The sequence below is a fragment of the Terrapene carolina genome, unplaced genomic scaffold (genome assembly GCF_002925995.2).
Source record: "Terrapene carolina triunguis isolate 2854851 unplaced genomic scaffold, T_m_triunguis-2.0 Scaffold21, whole genome shotgun sequence".
NCBI classification, from domain to species: domain Eukaryota; kingdom Metazoa; phylum Chordata; order Testudines; family Emydidae; genus Terrapene; species Terrapene triunguis.
The window spans coordinates 32,199,470-32,226,988 of NW_020664372.1; the positions used below are offsets into that span (position 1 = coordinate 32,199,470).

Sequence of the window (27,519 nt, forward strand, 5' to 3'; positions counted from 1 at the left end):
TGCCAGGGTTCACTGGAAAACAGAAAAGAGGCTACACTGTTTCCAACTAGAAGACTTACTGGAGGGTAGTGCTAAGGACTACAAGAAAGATTATTTCTCAAAGGCGAGTCAGATTCTCGGCCATGACGCAATCCGAGGTGCCTGGTCAACTGATGAAGAGAATACTTCACACTCTCTCTCATACCTACTTGAAAAAGCAGTAAGTCTTTATAAACAACACAGACTCTAACAAGGCCTTAAGAAAATAAGAATGGCCATATGGGGTCAGACCAAAGGTCCATCTAGCCCCAGTATCCTATCTTCCGACAGTGGCCAATGCCAGGTGCCACAGAGAGAATCAACAGAACAGATGATCATCAAGTGATCCAGGCCCTGTCACCCATTCCCACCTTCTGGCAAGCAGAGGCTAGGGACAGCATCCCTGCCTTCATGGATCAAACCCTGAAGGGCAATGAAATTTAAGAATACACGCCAATCTGTGGGCAACAGGGAAGGGAGTTCTCTCAGACTTCAGGTTTCCCCTAATCTACTGTCCCAAATTTTTAGAACACTACAGAATACTCTAAAACCAAATTTTAGACATGGCTCTGACCAAACCCTGACAGGCCTGAACCCTGGGCTCGGACATCTCTTTCAAAAGAGCCCAAAGGCATTGGTTAAAGATACACTGCCATCATGCAGCTGCTGATCACTAGCAGCAGATGGGATTGCTGTACTTAAAAGTTTACAACACAGAATATGGACCCCAATCTGACAAGTCTCACAAAAGGCTGTAGAGAGAGGATGAACTAAATTTCTAGAACAAACTACAGAACTATCCAAAGGTAATAATGGGGGACTTTAACCATGCAGACACCTGTTGGAAAAGTAACGCAGCAGAACATAAAATGCCAAATAAATTTTTGGAATATACTGGAGACAACTTCTTGTTTCACAAGATGAAGTAATCAACCAGGGGGACAGTCCTTTAGAATTGATTCAGATTAACAAGAAGGAATTAGTTACAAATCTGAAGTTGGAAGGTGATTTGGGAAAAAGTGACCATGAAATGATGATTTCATGATTCTAAGGAAAGGAAGGAGTGGCAGCAGCAGAATAAGGACAATGGATTTAAAAAAAGCAGACTAAATTTCAGAGAACTAGTAGGTTAGGTCCAACAGGAAAACAATCTAAGGGGGAAAAAATGTTCAGGAGAGCTGGTGGTTTCTCAGAGACAATATCAGAAGCACAACAGCAAACTATCCTGATGTGAAGAAAAGATAAGAATAGTAAGAAGCCAATACTGCTCCAACCAGGAGCTTTTTAATGACCTGAAAAATTAAAGGAACCCTACAGAAAGTGGAAACATGGACAAATTTCTAAGGAGGAGTAAAAAAGAATAGCAAACATGTACATGCACAATCAGAAAGGCACAAAAGGAGTTACATCCAGCAACGGGCATAAATTTCAATAAGAAAAAATTCTATAAATACATTAGGAGCAAGAGAGAAACAAAGAGAAGTGTAAGTCCACTACTTGGCAGGGAAAGAGAGCTAACAGATAACATCAAGAAGGCTAAGCTGTTTAATGCTTATTTTGCTTCAGTCTTTGCTAAAAAGATTAATGGTGACCAGACACTCAACACAATTAATATTAGCAACAAGAGGGAACCAATATAAATCAAAATAGGACCTTTGAGAGCTCATGGAGGACAGGTGAGTCAGATCCCAGGCTACTGGAAAAGGGCAAACATAGTACCTACCTTTAAAAAAGGTGAATAAAGAGGACCTGATGAATTACAGACCTATCAGCCTAACTTCAATACCTGGAAAAATACTGGAACAATACTGGAACAAAATGATTAAACATCAATTTTTAAACACCTAGATGATAAAAGGATAAGTAATAGCCAACATGAATTTGTCAAGAACAAATCATGCCAAACCAATCCAATTTCCTTTTGGCAAAGCTACTGGCCTAGAGGATGGGGGTGTAGCTATAGATGTGATATCTTGGTTTTAATATGGCTTTTGACACAATCCCACATGACAGTTTCATAAACCAACTAGAGAAATGTGGTCTATATGAAATTACTATAAGGTGGGTACACAACTGGTTGAAAGACCGTACTCAGAGTAGTTATCAATGGTTCGTTGTCAGACTGGGAAAATGTATCTAATGGAGTTCAGCAGGGTTCCATCACTATGTGCTATCTTCATTAATGACTTGGATTATGGAATGAGGTGTATGCTTATGAAATCTGCAGATGGGAAGGGTTGCAAGCACTTTAGAGGCCAGAATTAGAATTCAAAACAACTTTGACAAACTGGAGAACTGGCCTGAAATCAACAAGATGAAATTCAATAAAGACAAGTACAAAATACTATACTTAAGGAAGGAAAAACAAAAACAAAAAAACAAAAAACAAAAACAAAAATCAAATGATCAACTACAAAATGGGGGAATAACTGGCTAGACAGTAGTACTGCTGAAAAAGATCTGGGGGTTATAGTGGATCACAAATTGAGTAAGAGTCAATACTGCGATGCAGTTGCACAAAAAAAAAAAAAAAAAAAAAAAAAAAAGGCTAATATTGTGGGGTGTATTAGCAGGAGTGTCATATGCAAGACACAGGATGTAACTGTTCCTGTCTACTCAGCTAGAGTACTGTGTTCAGTTGTGGGAATCACACTTTAGGGAAGATGTGGAGAGAGTCCAGAGAAGACCAACAAAAATGATGAAGGCCAAGAAAACTAGGCATGTTAAGTTTGGACTAAAAAAGATTGAGGGGAAACCTGATAACAGTCTTCAAATATGTTAAGGACTGTTATAAAGAAAATAGTAACCAATTGTTAACCATGCCCACTGAAGGTGGAAAAAGTAGTAATGGGCTTAATCTGCAGCAAAAGTGATTTAGGTTAGATACTAGGAAAAACTTTCTAAATACATGGATAGTTAAGCATTGGAACAGGCTTCCAAGGGAGGTTGTGGAATCCCTAGCATTGGAGGTTTCTAAGGGACAGTTTACGTTTACTTGTCCTGCCTCAGGCCAGGGAGCTGGACTAGATGACCTCTCAAGGTCCTTTCCAATCCTTTATTTCTCTGATTCTATGAACTTGGGCTTGTAGACAAGGGCATGCTTTCCCTTCAGAGCAATTTGTTACCCAACTGACAAAGTTTTGAGGAGGGTGAGAAACACCACAAAATGCTTTCCTTAGAAGGAATCTAAACATGAAGGGGGAAAGGAGGAAGAATAGTCAAGCAGAAAGATTGGGACTAATTAAGCCTTGAAAAACTACTGTAAGTTGGCCAGCCCACTCACAAGTTAAATTCCTCAAACTTTTACTGTATTATGTATGATAAAAATGTCTTCATTAAGTTGCCTATCAAAAGGTTTACTTGCTCTAGGCAAGAACTTGCCAAGACTGGCCTAATTATTCACAAAAAACAAGTCCACACAACCCTTTTTTCTGTCCAAGAAATGGAGGACTTCTCTGAAGAAGCTCAGTCCATCTTTAGGAGCAGAATGGAAACTTAACTACAAAGGCAGCTCTAATGACATGAAGGTTCTGATTCCTTTTTGGCACATCTAGCCTACTGAGAGACGCATAGAGCTGAACTGGCAAATATGACAAGGAACTTTTAGTTAACTTTAGATGTGGCTCTTTATTAAATCAGAAGGTCAATTCACTCTGTATTTAAAGAACAGTTTTGTCTGGCATCAATTTAAAAGCAACTCATCTGTTTGCAGGAATTAATGAGCAAAATTTAGGTTCTTTCTTGTGGAAATGTTTCAAGTCTGACACTAATTTCCCCAAAGACTTTACTCCAAAATTCTTGGATTAATGTAAAGACAGATATTTCCATTTTGCTCTGGAAAGTAAGGATGAATACAGTGGAGAGAGAAATCTCAGAAAGAGGATATACAAGATGGAGAAACCAAACAAGAAATTTAATTCCATGAGAAGTATAGTCTAAATATGAATAAAAATGGACAATTGTAATGTTTGCTTGTTTACATTTGACATTTCTTGAGCTATTTGGCACCATATAGGAATTGTATACATAAACCGGGCATGTTTTTGAATTTAAACTGCTTAAATCCTCTGACTTGAGAAATACATTTATTTGTATACCTTCTCCTGAAGAGTTAAGGACAACATTCAGCACTGGATTTCTTCCCTTTCACCTGATCATTTTGCTTCATGCAGCAACAAGAGATGTCTACAGATTGGGTCCTCAGAACTGTAACTTCTCTTGGTATGAAAGAGGTTTGTGGGTTTCACTCAATTGAGTTTCCATTTTCCTCCTACATAAAAGCACTTTACTTTTTGAAGAGCTTCATGCTGCAACTGAATTTACTAAAAAGAAAACTGATCAAATTATTTCCTGCAAGTGACCAGATTTTTGCTGTCTCAGGGAAAAGAGTGAGTTCAATAGTTGTAAGAAATCTTAAAAGATGTACCTCAAGGAATCTTCCACTTATAATGTCACATCCTTTAGAAAATAGAGCAAGTGTTTGCTACAAAAAATAATCCAACTTTTGTATATAAAAAAAATATATATATAAAATTCTCTGAAACTACCATTTTACAGAGTGATCATCACATCACCTGTTCTTTGTTAATGCCATGTGACAATCTAGGAAAATAAACCACAGTTTTTGTATATCAATGTAATACTTCTGTTAAAAAATACTGATCTCAACTTATTGTTAGTTTACAAATAAAAATGTAGATATTGTAAATTAGGGTAAGCAAAAGCATGCAAATCTATAGATTCTATATCTGAATTCCTAGATTAGCATTAAAACCAATCACCGCAACAAATACCTCAACAGTATGCCTTGTGTGCAGAAAGGAAGCGATACTGAACATTCAATGCCACAACTGTAAGGTTTTCGGAGAAGCACCTGTGGCAGTTTCAGCAGTTTCTATATGGAATGCTCCCCCTTTCTAGGATTACTTGAAAAAATCAAGTCAATTCGAATTACGTAGCTGTAAAACATTGACATGTGTAGTTTTTACAGTTTCAGAATCTTCTGTTTGATTTAAACGGGCAATGGTGCATAAACAGGAAACTTATATCATAAGGGATCACATATTTGCAGGCAACATTAAGATTAAAAGTTACATTAACATACATAGAGTGCAGTAGCACGTTAGTCATTGTGTTTAAGCCATCACCATGTGACCACCTTAACAACGAGACACAGAGCCTTTCTGGCTTTTAAACATTATTACTTTCATGCTGAAGCCAATTTAATTGTCAAGTTCTTTGATGAAATTTAAATAGTATGGGCTAAAAACTACTGATCAACTCATGGCTTCAGTTACTTTAAATTTAATATGCTGTATCTCAAATGAATTAGTACTATGCTTATACAAAAGTTAGCAGAGACAAGGATTAAAAAAGGATCAGAACACTATGTCCACAGTGAGAAAAATCTTTTCCTACAGACATCATCAGTATACTAGCCTAAAGTTTCTAAAGCAAAATATTTAAAATGCTAAACTTAATATGTTTTAACCCTTTGGTGTCCAAGTACAGAAGTTGCAAAATAATTTTTTTAAATGCATGTTCTTCAGATAGTGGTAGCAGAAAAGGAAAAAACTCTCTTAATTAATGGCATTTTAGATTTGCTGGAGAAGTTGTGAAATGTTTTGGTAGAAATACATACTGGGCTTCTACACACAGACATGAGAAGTTGGTGCCAAGTTTTCATTTCACATCCAGTGTCATGGTATAATGACGATTAAATTTTAATGAAAATTATTTTAAAACTTTTTAAACCATTGGCCAGATTCTCAGTCTCCCCTCACATCCCCACAAAGAGTGTGCTAGGAGGAGGAGTGGAGCGCCATTCTACTAAGGCAATTCTCATACACTAATCTATGTCAGGGCTATGGTAGCTTATGAACCATGGAGCTGTAACATTCAGAAGTAATTGACAGATTTTCCACATATGCTGTATTACACAATAAGTGTTTCCTAAGCACTGTTCAAAGACAAGATAAATGGGCCTACAATAGTTTTCAAAGTGGTAATCTGTTCACCTAAGCAATGCACCATAACGGAAAAGACTGTCTCCGCTAAAAAAGAAAAAGATCACAAAGACTTCCCAGATTGTCGATAGCAATGCTCAACAACAAAACCTTTACAGCATCACCACAGTACTTTGCCAAATTGATCCCAAGGAACATTCACAGGAGAATACTAGAAGTTATAGAGTAAAAGAGAAACCCAGGCTCCAACAGAATACCCACTTGATACAAATGCAACTGATGAAGTACCACCATTTCTGCTATGTCAAATACATGTACCAAAGTTAAACTGGATGATCTACGTTAGCAAGTCAGAAGAGAGTAAGTATTATTACTGCCGCTATTCAGCGACTAGAGACAGATTAGGAATTCAAGTTAGACTTATTTCCATAATGGAAGTGTGTTAAGGAGGTGTCATCAAAGCAGAAATTGCAAGGAGTGTTTGTTTGTGTCTATCGAAAGGCAATAAAGTTGTATTTTAAGTCTCAAACCCACTCAGGAAAGACTACTAAGCAAATGATTTTTTTTGAAAACTAAGATAAAACACAAACCTGAGAAGCTTAGTAGTAAAAATGCTGCTGCAAAAGAAGCAGAGCTTTTACATGCCACAAAGGACAGGCTGTGCATGGTTTTCGACCATCACCTCAACACTGCTCAATATACACAGAGAAGACCGTTGGCAACATATGGATAGACAGTTTAACCAAGAAAATTTCTCATGTCAGAAAGCCTGAATCATGTGCTGTGGAACTCCCTTGAACAACAGCCTATATAAAAACAAGTTATACTCGAGGGGAGTATTTAATATAAAAATTGTTCTACATGAAGTAGAACAAATGATGTGATTGACGTAGGTCATCTTCTTAGAGAAACTTTTCTTTAATGTCAAGTGAAAGTGAAATAGATATACAATGCAAAATTGGACCAATGGCAGTTAATTACAGATCAAATGATAGATCCACTAGTTTCCACTAGCAGCGAAAGATTTTTAGATTCAGAGAGCACTGGAATATCTTCTGCAACAAGATGAGTGGATGTGATTATGTACATTTAATCTGACAAAAGACCTTTTGGGTTCAAAACTAGCAAGGTTTATGAGCAAGATTTAGATGAGCAAGAACTCTCTCATGACAAACTCAAAGAAAACCAAACCAAAAAAAACCCAAGCTCTGCCACATACATAAAACAAGACAGAAAAAACAAACTGTTCTAAAATATGAGTATTAATATACTAAAGCAATGGTTCTCAAACAGTGGCCAGTGAAGCACTTCTAGGCAGTGAGCAGATATGCTTTTGTCAGTGATAAAGCATGTCAGGTTTTTATGCAAGAGATACCTCCTGCAAACTATAATGAAGTCAGACACAAAAGGTTTTTCAGAGCCTTTTTTGACCAATTAAACTTAAAATTTCTAGGTTTGTGTGACTGCTTCATGTTTTTCTTTGCCAGTTGTTTCTCTGGAGTAAGTTCAGTCATTATCAAATCTGTTGAGAACACCAAAATTAGAACTGCAGACAAAAATATGACAAAACCAAACCTGGCAAAAACTACCTGTAGAGATTAAAGCAACAGGGGCTACAGTGAAATATGGTATGAGTTTAAAATCATACACTTAGGCAGAGGGTATCAGCAGAACAAATACAGCAAATTCTACCCCTTCTCTTATTGTCACAGGCCTACAAACAGCTAGTCAGAACCTGATTTTCGTGGGCAACAGTGTATTTCCCCACCACAGCAGCTGCTAAAATAATGCCCTACTGAACATTTTCAAATCATTATTCTCTTGGTCATCCTGAGGTCTCTGTTGCAAGTAACTATCAACTTATTTTACAGAAAAGTTCCCCTGCATCTGGATTAGTCCATCTGAAGAATTGTATGTTGAGAACAAGCCCAATACGTTCCATCTTAAAGTCCATTTCCTTAACAAGGAATCCTAAAAACACTACAAGAAGCCAGAGCCATGATCACCAACATCCTTTGAAGACAGAAACCTACTACCTGTACCTTCAAGTAATCAATCCAGCAATCTAGTATCACTAGAGCGGGGGGGGGGGGGAATCTAGCAAATTACCACACAGCAGCATCTAAACTCCCTTTTCTAAGCAAAAGAATCAAGAAATGTATGAGAAACTAGTTTACAATTCAATTAGGCTTATGCCAATATACTACATCTTCTCCAGTGGAGTTCCAGGCAGGTGCATGGGAAAAAGGTTTCTGTTGTTGCTTGGATGGAGGACTTCCTCTCCTCTATGGCAGGGGTTCTCAAACTTCATTGCACCACGACATCCTTCTGACAACAAAAATTACTACATGATCCCAGGAAGTGGGGCCAAAGCCAAAGCCCCACTGCCCAATCACCTTCAGTTTCTGACTTGACTACAGCTATCCATGAGTGTGACTCTCCAGCCTTAATGGACTGTGATGTAAGAAAGCTTCCAACCTTAAAGCACCCATTACTCCAAAATGAAACAGCCCCCACTTACCAAAAGAGGCCTCCAAGAGCACATTAACCTGGTGGTCTGTTATCTCTACTGAATAGAGTCAGGCTTAAAGTTACTTATTTTCAAAAACTTCCTTGAAATTGGCCCTAACAAGAGCCGTGTAACAAAACAGAGTTTGATTTCGATTGCATCTTCTTGATAATGTCCTAAATTACTTTAAGTAACTCAGAGGTATAGATGCCACAAGGAAGGTAAGGAATTGAGTTTGGAAAGGAGGTACCTACAAGATAGACCCTTTTCAAACTAAGGACTATGTAGTGGTTTACCATAAATATGAAACACTGTGCTAAGTAGTATTTAAATGAAAGTAAGATGGAAAATAATCAATTAAGAATTAGAAGTATTTGGGCATAACAAAACTAGTAGATTCTTCTATACCGAGTGTCAGTACTGCCATGTATACTCCTGGAGAAGAAGTGGTGTAGGAGAAGCATTTCACATCAAGAATACTTAATGACAGCAAGCTCCCATTCAACAATGAAGGCATGATAGTTAAATTATTTGGGTAATGAAAAAAAGAATATTAAAAAAAAATGCAACTGTAGGCACATGCTACAGAGCACCAGGAGTCTAAGAGACCAAGAATAAACAACTTCACATACTTGAAACCCCATATACCTGCTAGGTGACAAGCACAGACCTATATGTGAAGCAGGTTCCTAAATCCTGAAGTAGAGAATCCAACCAATGGAGAAATCTTGATTTTTTTCCTCAAAATTGATGAGGATCTGACTGACAGATAGAAATCTTATAACCTGATCTTTTATACTATCTAAGGTATCTGTCACCATGAAATCTAAGCATTACTGTGGTTTCACTGTAGGAAGGCAAAATTTGGAAAAATTAAGTAATCTCTGATGGTAAAATGAGACAACCAGCATGCATGAGGGCTAAGGAAATCCTAAGAGGTAATAATTAAAATGCCAACTAGAATTCACCTGAAAAAGAATGTGATGATAAATGTGGCTACAGAGACTTCAGAGGGCTTCTCAAAGGATCTAAAAGCTGCCATTAAAAAACCTGTTCCAGTACTTCAAAAAAAAAAAAAAAAAGGAGGAGGAAGCAGCCAAATAAGAATAATTAAAACCTGTGGGGGAGGGGGAATGCAAAAGCAGATTAAGTCAACAGTATAAAGGTGAGGGAGGAAGTTCTGATAAACTGAGGAAGTACTATAAACACTAAGCTAGTAACATAATGAAAGGACTGAATTCATTCACTCAAATGTACTCCCAATCTGTTCTGTAGCCAAGGGTAAAAGATATTGAGGTGAAATAGAAGTATTAATTATGTTATAACAAAGGGCCTACAGGCCTGTAAAATATTTAGTTTAGACAGACAAGGCCACAGGCCTGAAGAAACACCTGATATAAGCAAGTAACATTCATATCCAGTAACTGACCCTAGATCAGAAGTTGTCATAAGATAGAATGCTGCATCGAATATGTGTATCACATTGCAATATATAATTCCTAAATATCAGCAATGTACAAGTTAAAACTGGTTAGAGTATTTTGGGGATTTTGCAGGCAAAAGGGTGTCAACAACATGCTAGCCACAAGTTATTATGGTGACTGAGTGATGTAAATCTTAATGAGGGGGAATGAACAAGTTAGCCTATGATAAATGGGGCACCTTAGAAGAAGGGTGTGGAAGTTCAAATACGGGAAAGGGACTAAAGCACAGTGGGCATCAGCATAATACAATATAAAAGCTATATCCTGGCCTGTGTGCCTTGGGAGACGGCAGAATGACACCCACTGGTGATGATGGTAACAATGAAGATAAGAAAGATAATGACTGACACTTCGGGTTTCTCCGCAAAGGACGGAGTGAGTATATGAATGGTCTGATGCCAGAGGTCTTGACCATTCTGAATTATCACAAACACTCCAACCCAGTAAAGTAGGTAGAGATCTTGCTAACCGTATTAATAAAAATATTACAAAGTCAAAAGGCCCTTCCTAAGTGTAAGTATTTTTCCTCTGCGCATCAGGGCTCTCGTCATATTGAGAACTCTTTTCGAGCTCGAGGCTGAGCCCTGGCAAACCACAGAATGCTAACTGGGAATTAATACATAATCAATAGATCAGGCAACAGTTCTGCTGAGAAAGTAGCTGAAATCTGTGTGTCAACTAGAGCTGAATGCATAAAGTATCATCATGATGTAGGTCATTCACCCAACAGAAGCAGATGTACTACTGATTTCACAGTTTCAAAAGCCACTGGTCTCATTTTGACTTTGGCTATTGACATGTCTATCTCAGCACTTCAATATCTTCCCTTGGAGACCAAATTAAGTTATCACAAACCAGGAAGGAAAACACTTTTTTCTCTGTAACTTTTCTTTAATGGTCACAGACAATGGTACTGGCGCATCACTACCAGGCTTTGACAGCTTGACAGCAGAACATATAAACTATTTTTCTACAAGATTTTACAGAACTCTTCCTCAAACAAATGAAGCTTTCACTTGTATTTCGGTATTCAAGAACTCTGAACAATATATCTGAATATTTCAAGAACAAACATGGTATGGAAAAAACGTGGAATTTCTTCCTTTTTGTCAATTTAAGCAAAACGACTGCCCTTAGCAAGATTTAGTGTGTTCATCTGAATGAACACGTATCAAACCATGCCATGATCTCAAGTGAAGAGTTCTCTCGCCACCATAGCAGGATACAGATGAAGCAACAATTGGCCATTGGCATAGGGTCTCTTTCGTCAATCCAACTCAAGACTGAGTCATTGAAGTAGTACAGTGTGGCTGCTCAAATGGCAGTTGCAGAAGTCTGAACTGTTCATACAAACAGGAAAAAGAATGATGTGATCAGAAATGTGCTGATATGATGCACAGATGCAAAGTGCCAGAAATTGTTTCAAATGATCACTGTCATTAATAACAGCAGATATACTGATGTGTATTTCTTTCCCATTTATCCAACATTGCGTGTTCAGCATTTATATTTGGGTATTTTTTTATGAATGAAATATTATAAAAGTGTATTTTTAGAAGTTATCGAATAATTTGGGTGTGGAAAAGATATATTAACAGGGCAAAAGAAAACCTGGCACCAAGAAGTCTTTTCTTTGTAGAGTTTTGTGAACACTTGTTTCATCATTATTTTTAATGTGCACAATTTTGACAAATATATAAATTGTGCTACTATGCAATTTTAATAAAAATCCAGCAGTTATTATTGATTACTTTAAAAGGTATTATCCACATTAATAAGTCAGTTACACAGCAAACCTTTTCACTCATATGAGGACATTGTGACCACCTGCTTCCCCTCTTCAAGATTCCATAGTTAGAAGCAATCATTTCTATGGATGTAGGACATACTGTGCACAGAATATGATTCAGCTAATATGAGAAAGAAAATACCACCAAAAAAGTCAAACTATTTTCAGTGGGGTACATTTAAAATTGTTTTACAATTAAAAATTTACATAGGAATGGAGACCCATATTTTCTTTCATCAATTAGGGAAATAATGCAAATCTTAGTCCAGTTTAGACTGCAACATATTGTATTTATTTTATAGGAGTGGTGAACTACCATGCTGGAAATAAAGTAAACTTGGAGAACTTCAAGAAAGTAAATTTATTCAAACTAAAGTTATCATTATCTGTCCAGCAAGGATAAAATTAAATACAGTCAACATTAGTTAGTTTCCAATTTAACTTAATGAGTAATAAGAATACTGTAAAAACTTATCAAACATTGTGGTAGCCCAAATTAGCTTTTGTACTCAATTTTAAAAGAGCATTATTTCAATTATCAGGCTTTAATAAGAGATCCTGATGAAAATATTATACTACTAATAGTAGTAAGTCCATAGTGAAACAGTGAAGTCTTAGTATCCTTGTGTTACTTCCCAGGCAACACAAGTAAATGATGTGAAATTCAGCATACATTGTATACCTGTTTATATCAGGTGTCTTTATATTTGCCTATCTGCAGTCATAGTTGTATTCTCTGCATCTTCATGCAACTACAGTTTTTAGTAACAAAAACACTGTATAAAGAAATAAACAAGAATTTATTTATAGAAAACAGAATAAGTAGTGCAAATTACTATGAACCAAGGGCCAAGTTCACCACCAGGACCTACAGGCACAGTTAACTAAAATCAGAGACATAATTGCTTTACAATATTTGGTTCAATGTGTTTAATTCTGTATTTAAAAATAAAACTTCTTTTGATCCCATATAATCAATCATTTCATTTACTATATCCATGGTTGAGTTAATTAGTATAGCATAGTGGGAAGAGTCCATTTTTTTCTTCTTTAAGACATAGAATAGATAAGAATAAAAATTTAATACTTAAAAGTACTCTGAATTTTCAAGAGGTTACATAATCAACGAGACCATTAACTGTGGGTCCAGATTCAAACCTGGATGCCTAAAAATCAATACCCTTTTCAAATGTTTAAATATGGATATGGCTTAATTTTAGGCATTTAAATTTGAAAAACTATAAGTGAAATCCTGGCCCCACTGAAGTTAATGGCAAAACTCTCATTGAGTTTACTAGGCCCAGGGTTTCACTCCATATGAAACTGATTAATCAAATTAAGGCACTGATCCTGGCAACTGATCTACAAACACAGACATGTGGGCTTACACAGAGTCCAACTGCATTCAGTTAGGGTCCATGCAGACTAACAGTCCACAAAAGCAAATCAGATTGAAAAACTGAGGCCTTAGACTATTATCCCCTCAGGGCAGGACCTATTATTTTACTGGTCTATAAAGCCCCATGAAACACCTAAAGCACTGTACAAATAATGAAATTACCAATTTTGTCTATTTGGTAATCTATTACATCAAATTGTCATAAATCTGCACTATTTCTTTTGCACTTTAGATTACATTAGAAAGACCAAAAATAGTTTTGGCTGAAGTTAGATACCCTCTACAAAAGTTTATAGAAATATTTTGCCTACACAGCACAATGACATGTCAATATCAGGAAAGATTAATGCAATGATTTAAATTTAGAGCAGTCTTTCTTAACTGTACTGCTTGTATAAGGAAAACTCTATTAGTGCTATTAGTTTATTTTACTTCTATAATCTTATTTATTTCAAGTACTTTATTATAAAGTTCTATACCACTTAACATTATCCTTTCTGACAATTTCAAAATCAACTGGTCACCTACTAATTGATGATGATAATTAAGGTTTCCTCAATTCCACAGTAAATTTTAATTCAAGTTTGCCTCAAGCATTCACTTTCAGATGTGTTCAGTTCAAAATGGGGATTTATACAATTAAGTTTGATTTCAAGGAACATGTCAAAATTCTACTCAGAGTTTGCATAACAATTTTTAATTGAACACCATTATACTAGCAAGACAGTTGTGTTTAATATTATTAACCTGTAAATTATGCTTTCTGGACATTATATGGTACCGTAACAAAAAACTAATTAAGGCGGATTTCATTGATGCAGCGTTACAAAAAACAGTAAGATGGAAACCAAAGGGTTAAACAAGAAATTAACTCTGATTCTTACTTCACTTATAACTCAGAGATTCACATTTCAGGTTAAAATACAAAAACACACTAATTATCATTTAAATAATAAAAGCTAGTTCTAATTATAAACAAAGTGCTAAAGTATTTACATTATTATAAGCCGTAGAGCTTATACTCAACATGTCTAGGTGAAAACTGCATCCATTTTGTCCATGCTGTAAGTTGCAAAAGTTTGTGAAATTTTCTGAATGTTTTTGCAGTACATAAACCTTTAAAGAAAAAAGTTAACAGTGCAAATACACAATATATACTAACAAAAGTTATTACACTAATAGCTGAGTGAATCTTTTTTTGGCAAATAACTCTGCTCTAGCTCTTTTGTAAATTTATTCATTAATATGATGTAAAGTGTTGTAATAGATAACTACATAACAGACAAGATGTAAAATTTGGGGGCATTTTACAGAGGTGTGATAAATATGGTTTTAATAACTTAAATATACACTCTGTTTCATATATTGCACTGATTGATATCACTTCAAGTGCAATATTTTTTATTACTAGACATGTTAAAAATCTTAAGTTTTACAATAAATGAACATGTCTAACTGAAGTTCTCTTAATAAGATGTTTGCTGTTCTGATTTTTTTCAGTTTTATTAGTATCTATGTTTGCTATCCTATGTTAGTTAGTTAGACACACAACAACCAAGCAAAAAACCCCACTTACTCTATTTGAGCTCCATGAGCTACAAGGGCACTTATGGAATCCATACTACCAGATCGTGCTGCTTTATGAATAGGGGTTTCACCAACATAATCCTGCAAAGACAGAGCACATTTTGTCAGGTATAACTGCTCCAAAAAAATTAAATTACATTATTTCTAAACATTCAGTGTCTTTTTCCTGACATGAATTAAAGAAATGGATTAGTAAAGGTATCCAGTTATGAATGTGACCACTACTTTAATAGTGTTGTAAAGGTTGTTCTGGGTTTCTCTATTTTGGATGCCTCATAAGGAAACTAATGCCACGTGATTATGGCAGAAAGAGAAAATTCCTTTTTTCATAAAACGCAACTAGCATGATTTCCACAGCAACTCCCAAGAGACCTGGTTCTCATCCCAAGAAGTGGAGGTGGGGAGCTTTTCTTCCAATGCAGAATAGTGCCCAGGGCTGGGAAGAAGCTTATAAACCAGGGGTTCTCAAGCCAGGGGTCAGGACCCCTAAGGGGGTCGTGAGGTTATTACATGGGGGGGTCGCGAGCTGTCAGCCTCCACCTCAAATCCTGCTTCGCCTTCAGCATTTATGATAGTGTTAAATATGAAAAAGTGTTTTTAATTTGTAAGGGAGGGGGTCACACTCAGAGGCTTGCTGTGTGAAAGGGGTCACCAGTACAAAACCCTTAAGTTCACAGGAGCCAACAGGCTTTGCTACTGCCTTATGACCTACCATTCAACCCAGAGTCCCCTTATAGACCATGAGAGGGCTGAATGTCTTATTAAGAGGAGTAGACAGAGGTATGCTCCTTAAATGGGTCAAGGAGTTTTTTTTCCTCCTGCCGTCCCAGACAAAATCCCTCCAACACCCCTGAGACCATGGAGTGGGGTGGTAATGCCACTCTAATTACAGACATTTAGTGGATTAAGGGAACTACAGAAAATATGATCATTGTGCTTATTTACAGCATTTGTTTAATAGCAAATCCTGTACTTAAGGTGACAACATTTAAATTATAACTATTATTCACTTGCTACTTTTGAAACACTCTTCTGGAACGATGAAATTATTCACAATTATATTTAACTAGAAGATGATTGGTTTGTTTTGTTAGATTATGAGGAAAAAACTCAAGCATGTTGGGATTTACATCAGACTGGAAAACACAACCCACTTGCCATTGAAAAAAGTTATTCCCCATCCCTGAACTTAAAAAAAACCCTGAATTTTGAAAACTAGCAAGTAAATTTTATTCTTTCGAAAGGACATCTGAGATCAAATTTAAGGGAAAACTAATGAATTCTCCCTACCTCCAAAATCACTCTTTTTATTCGATAAAATACTCTGGATAGATTACCAGATAGAATGGGTCAACAGGAAGAACCAACCTCTCTTTTCTAGTGGCCAATAGGCTGCACAGAGTACAGTTCAATGGCAAGAAAAAAGTACTTCTCATCCAGACCCTTTCTATGAGTCTGTTGTTACTACAAGGGAAGGCTCATCACACTAAACCGAGACAAGCAAAGAAGCTAGTTGGATAATGAAATTATAAGTCTGCAAATTCAGTTCTTACTTTGAGCATGCTCAGTTATAGCAGATCCTAATTAAGCCCCTTTTGTGACAACAAAAATGCACATTTCTGAACAACAGCTCCAGAGGTTGATGATGGGGTAACTTTTGTGTGGGAAATTGTTCATGTCTCATTGAAACAATCATAGCACAGTCCTTCCTCAAGGTAAAAGCTAACCTCTTTCCCTCATGCAAGCCTCTATTAACACACAGTAAAATGCGACCTCAGTGAATGCTCTACTACCCCATTCGTCTTAACAATCGGGACCATTTGGATATTAAAATGCTCACACACAACTTTTTCTTTTAAAAAATTACATTAGAAGTTAAAGTTGCACAATTAAAATAAAATTTAAAAATGAAAGTTAAAGTTCGTACAGCAGAGTTAACTTGACAATATTGCACATCCTATTTGTTTTATGGTAAATATTTTACAGCATAAACAGATAGTCACCCTTTTGTTGTTGTTAAAAGTGAAGTATTACCTAGACAACAATGCAACTGTAAAATTTCTGATCCACCACTGTAGATTAAAAAAAAAAAAAAAAAAATCTATATATCTGTTTATATTAATTGCCACTCCATAGCATTATAATAAATGTTTTCATTGCTGCTAGAACAGGGGTTTTCAAACTTCATTGCAGCGTGACCCCCTTCTGACAATAAAAATTACTACACGACCCCAGGAGTGGGGACTGAAGTCTGAGCACACCTGAGCTCCACTGACCCGGGTGAGGTGGGGTGGCAAAGCTGAACAAGGGCTTCAGCTCCAGGCATGGGACCTGTAGTCTGAGTCCCAACACGCAGGGCTAAAACCCTCAAGTTTCAGGTGGTAGGGGTTGGGCTTCAGCCTTGGGCCCCAGCAATTCTAAGCCAGCCCTGGCGACCCCATTAAAATGGGGTTGTGATCCACTTTGGGGTCCCAACCCACAATTTGAGAACCACTGTGCTAGAATATACATGGCAAATTGTTCAGCACTGAAGGAATTTATGATCATGCTTGCTGTGCATTAATAATCACATTTTTTGCAAAGGCACAACAGTACAAATCTGTAATTATTACTGTTTGTCTCTATTACTGTTAAGAAAGTTCCAGAGTACAAAAAGTTACCCACACAATTTCATTGCCTATTATACTAATACATCCTCTACCCACAAATAAATCTTAGTCCAGCCTCACAATATAGTAATGAAGATTAACTAGCTCAGATAAAAATCTATTCATCCACCCATATTATGATGATGAAAAATGTATGTTTTTAAAAAACAGTTTAAAGAAGTCACTTGTTGAATTTTATAAGACCTTTAGCCTTGGAAGAGAAATATTATGAAAACAAGTACATCCTAAAATAATCCCAGTCAACTCCTATTAATACCAGTTAGAATTTTGATTGAATCATGTTGCATTAACTGGTGGTTTCCATGATTTAATTAGATATGGTGGCTTGACTTACAGTTGTATTTTATACATTCTTATCGGTTTAAGAGATGCATTGTAACAACAGAATTGTGGTCATGCTGCTAATAACACAGCAACTTGATAAAGACAGTTTTACTGAAAACAGCAGCCACACCTCAAATCTTGGAGCAATAAAATGGGTTATTCAAATCTTCAGTTGAGTTAAAACACATTTACTCTAACGGGCATTATAATTTCTTTATAAATCTCATTTTATAAGACACTTAAGCATTAACTGTAGAAAGCATGAGATACAAATAATTAAAACTTTTCCAAACTACCCTTCATTAAGGACTATGGCCCAGAGCCACAAAGGTACTTAGGTCCTTAAGTTCCCGTTTTTAGGCCTCACTGTAACCCATAAAACTCCTGCTCAGCTGCTGCCTAACCTTGTAGGTATCTGAACTCACTCGGTGCCTAAGTTTTCAGCATAAATATTTCCTAGGTGCCTATGTTTCTGCCCATGGGCAGGTGCGCTGCTTCCTCACTCCCACCTAAGCCCAAGAGCAATCCACAAACTGGCAAGGGGAAAGACAAGTGAATGCCTATTTTGTTTTCGGGGCCCGATCCAGGTGTGTGGTACCATTCAAAATCCACACACGTTATAACATTCAGTGCAATGACTGGAGTACTCAACATGGAAAGTGGGAGAACCGAGTTCAATTCCCCACTCTAAAAGGAGACACCTATTCAAATCCTACCTCTAAGCAGTGTGCTCTAACTCCAGAGCTATGGGATATTCCAATGTGAGACTACCTCAATCTCTGCTGTTGAAGCTTTGGCAGAGTCACTAGAGCAGTGGGGCTGGAACCTGGATCTCCCACCTTCTAAGTGATGCACTAAGCACAAGGCTTTAGAGTCTCTCTCTCCATCCTCCCATGGTGGGTCGCTAGCAGAGATAGTCACCTACATCCAGGCTGCAGAGAGGTGCCTATCTCCATGAAAAGGGTGGAGCTTAAGAAACCTCTCCCATCGGCTTGTTTAGGTTGCTCCTTGCCTAGTCAGCTAGCTTTTGGGAATCACATTCTAAGATGCCTATCTCTCCCCATTCGTTGTGTACCAGGTTCAGGCACCTAACTCAGGCTTTGTGGATTGCACCACTGTTCCTGTGACATTTTAGGTGCCTAGAAGTTACGCACTGCAACGCTCAGCATCACAGCACAAGTCCCTTTGTGGATCCAGAGCTATGTAAGTATTTTTAAAAACTAAACCAATATCAAATCCAACATTAATCCATACCTGCTTGTTTATGTTGGCCCCTGCTTGAACCAACCAGATCAGGCACTGAGGATGTCCTCCAAAAGCAGCAATATGGGCTGGTGTTTGGGCAAAACGTGTAGTACAGGTATTTACAGTAGCGCCAACTCTCACTAACTGCATTAGACACTCCAGCTTAAATAGACAAGGGGAAAATAATTTAGAAATTACACATCAAATATACCCTGATACTATATACATCATTGATTAAATTAAAGGAGAAAGTGGAACAATATCAGTTTAAACTGACCATTAGTGGAAGCAGGCTGAACATGACTAACAAAATAATAAACTGGGCCTTCACCAACTCTTCCAGGTTTCTTAGTCACTAAAGAAATAGCCAAGAGAAATGTAATTCTTGCCAAAAAAAAAAGTTTTAAACAAACCCAACACCATTAATTTGATAGGGAAAAAACTGATACTTTAGAGATGATTATAGTAGGGATTTGTATTCTGTTTGCTTCTGTCAGAAAAGGTGCTAAGTTTCTGATCTGGAAAGTTGTGAATGCAACTTTAAATAGACACTGTCAAGTAGCATTTGCTAGAACTTTAGTTTTTTGAATTAAAAAAACCTACTGTGAACTTAAATGTTTTTAGGAAAGTTTAAAAGGAAAGGCGCATGAAGAGTATGCAATAAAGAATGATAACTAAAAATTCTACTTTAATATTTCCCTGCAGTTTTGGAAACCCATACTCCAAAAATGCTGACGAGTATGTGTATTACAATTCTTTCCATTTAAAATGTCTGTAGTGCAGTCACTGGTAACATAGCAAAAGGATCTGTTTGGGTTTTTTGGTTGCCTTTTCAAATATGATCACTTTGGCGGTGTCTCTTTATTCTGACAATCAATCTCATATCATACTATGCTGAAATTTTTAATATTTCGACCTTAAAATAATCCTGAGAATGCTTTGAAAAGATGTCAGATTAGCGTGTGGCGGGGGGGGGGGGGGGGGGGCTGGCAGCAGAATTGCAAAGGTAATGGTTTAGAGAAAAGTGGTCGGAAAATTGTGTCACGCAATGGCACCAACTTATGGCATTCAGGAACAGGAATCACTAGGAAATTAGCTTATGTACAAACACACATTTGTTTTATACTAGGTGTCACTGTATTATGATTAATTTTATTCTGAAGATTAAGAGCATGTAGATCAAAGTTTTCAAGAAAAATGACTAAAATCAGGCATCTTGGTTTGAAAATTTTAACAAATACATGATCACTACATATATTTTCTAAACTTCAACTGTAATTGGGCAAATGTGTTGTGGCATTAGCGACTGTCCCTACCAGTTTAATAAAAAAGTTAAAATTAAATCTGTAACTTATGAATTTATAGGTTTAGGTTTAAGAGAACTTTGATTACTAACTGTACTTCTCTGCTGAGAAAACAGGACGTATGAACAGCATACAGAAAATAAAACGCATTAAAAACTCTCAGTGGATTTAAGATTGGGTATAAAGGAAATATGGTAACTCACCATGCAACAGAGAGGGTTCAGAGAAGTGCCATGAGAATGATTAAAGGATTAGAAAACATGCCTTATAATGACAGACTCAAACAGCTCAATCTATTTAGCTTAACAAGGAGAAGGTTTAGGGGAGAATTGACTATAGTCTATAAGTATCTACATGAGTAGCAAATATTTAATAATGGGCTCTCAATCTAGCAAAGAAAGGTATAAGACGATCCAATCCTGGAAGCTGAAGCTAAACAAATTCATAGTGGAAATAAGGTATACATTTTTAAGTGATGGTAATTAATCATTGGAACAATTTACCAAGGGTTGTGGTGGATTCTCCATCACTGACAAATTTTTAAATCAAGAATGGATGTTTTTCTAAAACATATGCTCTAGGAATTATTTTGGGGAAGTTCTATGACCTGTGTTTTATGGGAGGTCAGGCTAGAAGATCACAATGGTCCTTTCTGGCCTTGGAATCGGTGAATAAAAATATCTTGGGGTGAGCAAAGAAGTATAGTGGTAATGAACCTAGCTCCCACAAACCCTAACATTCAACACGGGAGAAGGTATTCTTTGAAAAGATAAATAAATAAATAGATGCTAAAAAAACTGCAGTAATAATTAAGAGCTATATCGAGAGATAACGAACTTAAAGAGGCTGTAATAGAGATACAGTTGTAGTGGTGGTGTGAACTCTGCAAAATTTGCCCACCATTACCAACACTGGTTTGCCTCCACTGGTGTTTACACACCAAGGTCCCCAATGTCGTTGACTGGTTACCATAATCAAGCAGGGGTAAATAATTTGCTTAAGACACCAGTGACAGCCAGCGGCCCACCTACCAAAGTTACAAACAAAGGTGAAGTTGAGCCAGCATTAGCAACCGTAAGAGATTTTGCAACATAAAGACTAAGATGTCTAAAGGTTCTAGTGAAAGTGTTAATCTTTCACTCTGCCAAAAGTAAAGGATTTTTCTTTTTTTGTCATTTAAATCCAGATTACTGGCCTGAAGAGAGGCAGGGAAACCTCAATGACCACTTATTGTGAGTTACACGTAGGTCGCAGTCTGTCAATTCCAGAGAAAAAGCAATGGAATTGGAGAACCAGTGCCCTTCTTCTAGCATTTAAGGTTGATTTGTCACCCACACTAGCATGGTTTCAAAGCCTGTAACTTAACAAGGTGATTTTTAAAATGGTTCTTTTTTTTTACTTCTTCTTCTCTAATTTTAAGAAGTCTAATAATAGAGAGGATGAGTTGCTGCACTTCATTAAAAGTCAGAACACGAGGCCTTCTGCCTCATGGACTGAGAGACCTGCTTCTCCGAGTCCCAACTCCATCAGAAAATGGAAGTAGCTGCTAGTCAGGAAGAGGCCAGAACACCAGGTTCCCTTATTCTTGTCCCATGGACTCGAACACTGAGCACTGGTTTTGGTGATCATCTTTTTGGTTTCTTTAATAAAAAAAAAAAAAAAAAAAAAAAAAAAAGAATATTTTTCAAGTTCATGATATAGCTACAGTGGGGATTGAGAATCAGGGTTAATCAAGGAAGATGGGGAGGGTTCCAGGGATTTACATGACAGGGAAGGGGGGACACTGGATTATGTATTTTTGTTCAACAGCCCAAAGAGGAATAGAATTTACTTACCTTACATTATATACAAGTAAAGTAAAATAGTCCAACAACAACAGTCAAGGATCACTAAACAGTCAAGGATTACAAAAGCAAGAGGCAAGCTGATATGGTCATAGAAAAAATATGGCCAATTAGTCAAGGATTTAAAAAAACAAAAAACCCCCCCACAAATATAGAAGGAAAGCATTCAAAAAATCCACTATCTTGGTGCTGTATCCCTGCCCTCAATTCCTTTGTCTGGATGTTGGCTATTTAGAGCATATATTCTTTTATACACTGACCTATCTTATAGCTCTGTACAACACCCAGCGTAATTCAAGGCACTATATAAACGAACTAGACAATATTTTCTTGAATACTAACTAATTTGGATGTAGCTGATTTTGTAGGAATCCATTAGTGTCCCAGGAGACACGCATATCTCAGTTTTCAGGGAATATACAGAAAACAGTGACTGCTCCTGAGGTATCTAAGGTAATAAGGAGCAGCTTGGGATTGACTGTGGTTTATGTTCATTAACATACTTCAACACCAAATCCTACCAGTGGAAGTCCGTACTGGCAAATGAGCCCTCAGATCTTATGAATGACAGGGCATAGTTACCTGCTACTACAATTAATCATACATTTTCTTACTGTTTTTTGTTTTGGAACTGTGCTCTATTTGTAATACTTTCTTAGAAACTAGAACACTGCATTTCTCTTCCTACTACCTTTATCCTTTTCCATTTACAAATCTTGATCCTTGTCATCCCTTCCTTACCTCCCTAACCCTCCAAAAAAATGTAGTCTCTTTCTAATAAAATTAAACTTTTCAGTTTGCTTCCTTGTGGGGGCAGTCACCAACAAGACAGTTCTTGTTTACTGATATTAGTCAAAACACCTGATTTTTTTTTTAAATGATCTGTGAAGATAGTGGGGCAGAGTCTCTTCTGTGCCCAGTACCTGCTTGGTGCAGCAGGAGGGAGTGGGTGTCTACAAAGGCGCAAACTGGGGCTCTGCAATCTTGGGAATTATTCTACACAAGTCCCAACATACATAAGAAAACTGTTCTAAGGTTCGCCTGATGGCTTTGGCACCCATAAGGGGTATTCCACCAGTCAGGGATGACCAGAGCATGATAATGTTTCAGCTACATCCCCTACACAGGGATGAGGGTAGCCTAGGAGCTGGATTCACACCACTGGGTGACTGCCCCATGCCAAGAGACTCAGTAGCTAGGATGGGAAGATCTGTCACATTTATGGCCTCTTTGCTCTACTGGAGCAGCAGAAAGGGGCTAGAATAGGGAACAGAGTCAGGTCCAGTAATTTAATTTTTTCAGAAACTAATATTTTTAAAATCCACAATATGTTAAGAAATGCAATTAATTCAACCTCCAGTTATAATAATTTTGAACTAGGATAAGCTCCACTAAAGAAAACACAAGAGCAGGACAAAAAAGTATGTGTACAAGTTCAATGGAAGTAGCTATTTTCATTTCTCAGCAACATGTTGTATTTATGTTTATCTAATGAAATAGATAAACTTTTAGATCCAGGTACTTTTGTACTAGATGACAAATTCGGGAACTAATTATCTGATAATGTCTATTTAAAATGTTTTATTTTCCCTTAGCACAAATATAAGAAAAGGTTTGTAATTGAAATATACTACATCAATGTGTGCAGAAGCTCTTCATAAATCCAGATACAGCAAGGCTCTGCTACGGCAAAGGAATTCACTGAGGTTTAATGACCCAGCTCTGCCCCTACCCTTGAAAAATTGAATTGAGGCTCCTTAATTTACTGGTATCCTGCTTATCCTCTTTGTTGGCTTGCCCTCCTGCCTCTCTCCTCAAAGGCTTAGCCTCCTTTAATTGAACTAATTGCTCTGATTTGTGTTGCTGCCAAAAGTGCAGCAAACTAAGAGCACTAAAATGTTAGGATACATGAAAACATATCTATCTGTATGCAAAACTGTATACAAACAAATCTTCTGCATTCCCTTTAGTATTTTCATTAAAGACATCTGGCCACAGGGCATTTTGCTTACGATATCTAGCATTAGCTTGCAGGCCTGATTGTTCCCTCTACAAGTTCCTTTAAGAACCTTATATAGCCTGACATAAAAAGCAATGGTTTGGAGGCACAAGCGGCTGCTCTCTCCCCATAATACCAGAAAGAAGAGAGCTAGAATGAGGCTTGCAGACAGAAAAGTCACAAAAGATGGGGGGCAGGGGGAGGGAACCATAACAGGGACTGGGGAAAATAAGGGAGTTAATGTTCAGATGTTTTGGGGCCACCGCACTCCCTCACACGGGGCCACGTCCTGCCCGCAATTATAACACAAAACTGGCTCAGGGGACCCAGACACGACACAACGGCTGTGGCGCGACGCGTCGCGTCCTGTCACCTCCCCGGCACTGCAGTGAGGGAGCCGTCAGGGCAGATCCCCCCGGCGCCGCTCACACTCAGGGCCCCTGGGCCGCGCTCCGGCCAGCGATCGCCTCTGTCCCAACGCACACGCGGTCGTCATAACACGGGCACCAAAACAGAGCAAAGTCTCCAGGTGGAGCCTGCGCGCGCAAGAAGGACCGTTACTGGACCGGGGGGTGGGGGTGGGGGTGGGGAACGTGGGTCCTCCTGGGCCCGCGGTAACTCAACACCCCACCCCGCCCCCGCGCGCTGGGGGAGGAGCACCTGCCCCCTCCTCCTCCCCATTGGCTCCCGCAGCAGCTGCCGGTGACCCCGGCACCTTTCGAAAGCTTGGCCGAGGGCCACGGATCTGTCCCTGTCAATAAAGCTCCCGGGAGGGGCCGGCCGGGACCAGTCGCGGCACCGGGCCCTATGAGCTACGGCGCTTCCTCGCCCCACTAGCAAGAGCGGGATGCCGGGGCCCGAGCCGCCGTCGTCCCTCCCCCGGGCCCGCGCCAAGGCAGGATGCCGCGGCAGCCGCTGGCTCTCCCCCGGGACGTGGACAGGCCCCCACGAGAGCCCGACGCGTCCCACGTTGCCCCCCGGGGCCGGTGGGAGCGCCCCCACAGCCCGGCCCCTTGCGCTCCCCGGGGGGCGCGGACGGTACCGAGACCTCCGCCGAGCCGGGCGGCGGTTCCCGGGCCGCCCCTCCCGCGGCAGCGAGCACAGCAAGATGGCGCCGTGTGAGCCTGGGGGTCCCGCGGGGCAGCGCCCCCTCGCCGGGCCGGGCCGCACCTTGCCGAAGTGCGCGGCCCAGTGGATGGGTGTCCAGCCGTAGAAGGAGTCCTCGACGGCCAGGTCGGAGCGGGGCGAGCCCTGCAGCAGCGCGCACAGGGTGGGCAGGTCCCCGTCGCGGCAGGCGCGGTGCAGGGGGAAGCGCAGGGTCAGCAGCTCCTCGCTGGAGAATCCCGCCTCTGGGCCGACTCCCAACGACATGGTGATCGGGGGCGACGGAGGCTCGAGGCTGCTGCTGAGTCCCGACCGACTCCGAGCACAAAGAACCAGGTGGGGCGGGCGCGTGGCTCCTCCCCGAGCGGCGTGGGCGGAGCGCGCGGGGCGGCGGGGAGGGGAGCGGTTGGCCGGGAGCCGCGCGAGCGCTGGGTGTTCCTGCGGCTCCTCCCCCTGTCACCGCCTGCAGGCCGCCAGCCGTTGGTGCCGCTTTGGCCCCGGGCCGCGAGCTTGACCGGGAACTGGAGGGAGCGCGCGCAGCATCGGAGCGTTGCCCCTGGGATGACGCAAGGCCGATGCCGCGCTCCGGCCACCTCGCCCGGCGCCGCGCAGGGCCTCGCAGATCAGGGAGTCGCGGGCACTACGATGTGTCTCCGGGGGCTGCAACGAGCAGCCCAGAGAAGCGTCACAGGCGCCGCTCCAGGGCGGGTGTGGAACGGTGCCTCAGGCTGATCGTGGGCAGCCTCGCATTAGTTTCAGGCATTCCTGGGGAGTCCGAATCGAACCAAATCTACCCATCGCTAATGGAAATTCACAGCTAGGCAAGGGGGGGCTGGAACCGTTTGTACAGTGAGGGCGCTGAGAGCCATTGAAGCAAACTGTAAATCATGTATATAATGGAAACCAATTCAAGCCCTGGGATGCGGGAGCACCCCTAGTTCCAGCACCTGTGCTAGGCACAGTTAGAAAAATGCTGCTTGAGACCTTATCACAATTGGCTTTAAGGCTGTTTAATTTGTATCCATTGACGTGATGTTGAGAATTTGTGTTTGTCATAAAGTTCTAACTTTTTGACTTTCAGTATCCACTGCCATCAGTTTCGTTGTCGGATCTTCCCATTTCCCACAGCTCTGAACAGTTACATTTTTAAATAGAAAAAAGCTTAAAAATAAATGGTTGAAATTATAAAGAAAAAAATGAATTCTGCCAAGGCTATTTATAGTCCAGCTGGTGTTTGAAGTGGTGAGAAAATGCACACTTGCCATCTCTCCTCCATCCAATTGTTGTACTGCTGCTGCAACTTATATTATGTAGTTATCATAAAATCAATGCTCTCTCACAGCAACCAAACAGAATTCTGGATTCTGAGCAAGAACAGAATTTTGCACTTTCAAAAGGATATGGTGGTGGCGGTTCCAAGATATTGTGAAAAGGAAAAAGGACTATTGTACTTAAAATGATGAGTGGTGTAAGGTCCCTGGGTATAAAAACTGGCTTTGCGAAATTGATGAATTTATGGCTTAATGTATTTTGTCTCATCAAGCATTTTCAATTAAATATGAAAGGAGAAGAGCTGTTGCTATTCATGTGGAATGTACAAAACAGAAAAAATCAGTGTTTTTGTTTTTTTGTTTTTTTTTTTTTAAATCAGAGGACACACTTCAGGAAAGTCTAGTTACAGCAGCAGAAATACAAGAAGTTTACCATGGCGTGATTAATCATTTACGTTACTTTAAACAAGATTGGGGCAACAAATGGCTTCCAAAACGTCTATCAGATTCAGATATTGTGCAAAAAACCCCCAACAAAACAAAACCCACCAACCCAAGTCTTGTGGACCTACAAAAGCACCTAGAATTACTGAGACTGACACTGAAATTGCAGCAACTTTTAGTTAACGATCTCAAATTAGCATTTTTTTTCTCAATCAGAACAGATGCCTCAAATAGGGGAAATAAATGTTTCCCGATGACTGTTTGTTATTTTTCAAAGATGGAAGGGATTAAAAATGGCTTACTCGATTTTTACCACGATAACGATGAGGCAAGTAATGCTATTGTTGTAGGTATTTCAAACATAGAAGAAAATGACCTTGGTATAAACTTAGTATACTTAGTATAAACCACTGTGTGTGGTCTTGTGTAGCTACTAACGTCTCTAAGGGTACGTCTTCACTACCCGCCGTATCGGTGGGTAGCAATCAATTTATCCGGGATCGATATATCGCGTCTCGTTAAGATGCGATATATCGATCCCCGAACGCGCTCACCGTCGACTC

At 39.3% G+C, this 27,519-nt stretch overlaps 1 protein-coding gene across 4 annotated transcripts in view; it reads right to left on the reverse strand.

Annotated features, from left to right (window-relative positions):
• Positions 1-25,571, reverse strand: part of ANKRD10 (ankyrin repeat domain 10) — a 42,726-nt gene extending 17,155 nt beyond the window's left edge. For 3 of the 4 annotated variants that reach the window (XM_024206207.3, XM_024206222.2, XM_024206230.3), the window contains exons 1-3: positions 25,308-25,571; positions 19,000-19,152; positions 14,742-14,833 (exon numbers count right to left, since the gene is read on the reverse strand). In XM_024206207.3, coding sequence (XP_024061975.1) covers positions 14,742-14,833; positions 19,000-19,152; positions 25,308-25,508 — 446 coding nt within the window. In that variant the 5' untranslated portion in view covers positions 25,509-25,571. Of the gene's footprint in view, positions 1-14,741; positions 14,834-18,999; positions 19,153-24,566; positions 24,589-25,307 lie in introns of those variants that run through there. The other variant, XM_024206214.3, reaches the window with a different exon arrangement.
• Positions 25,572-27,519: the final 1,948 nt, after the last annotated feature.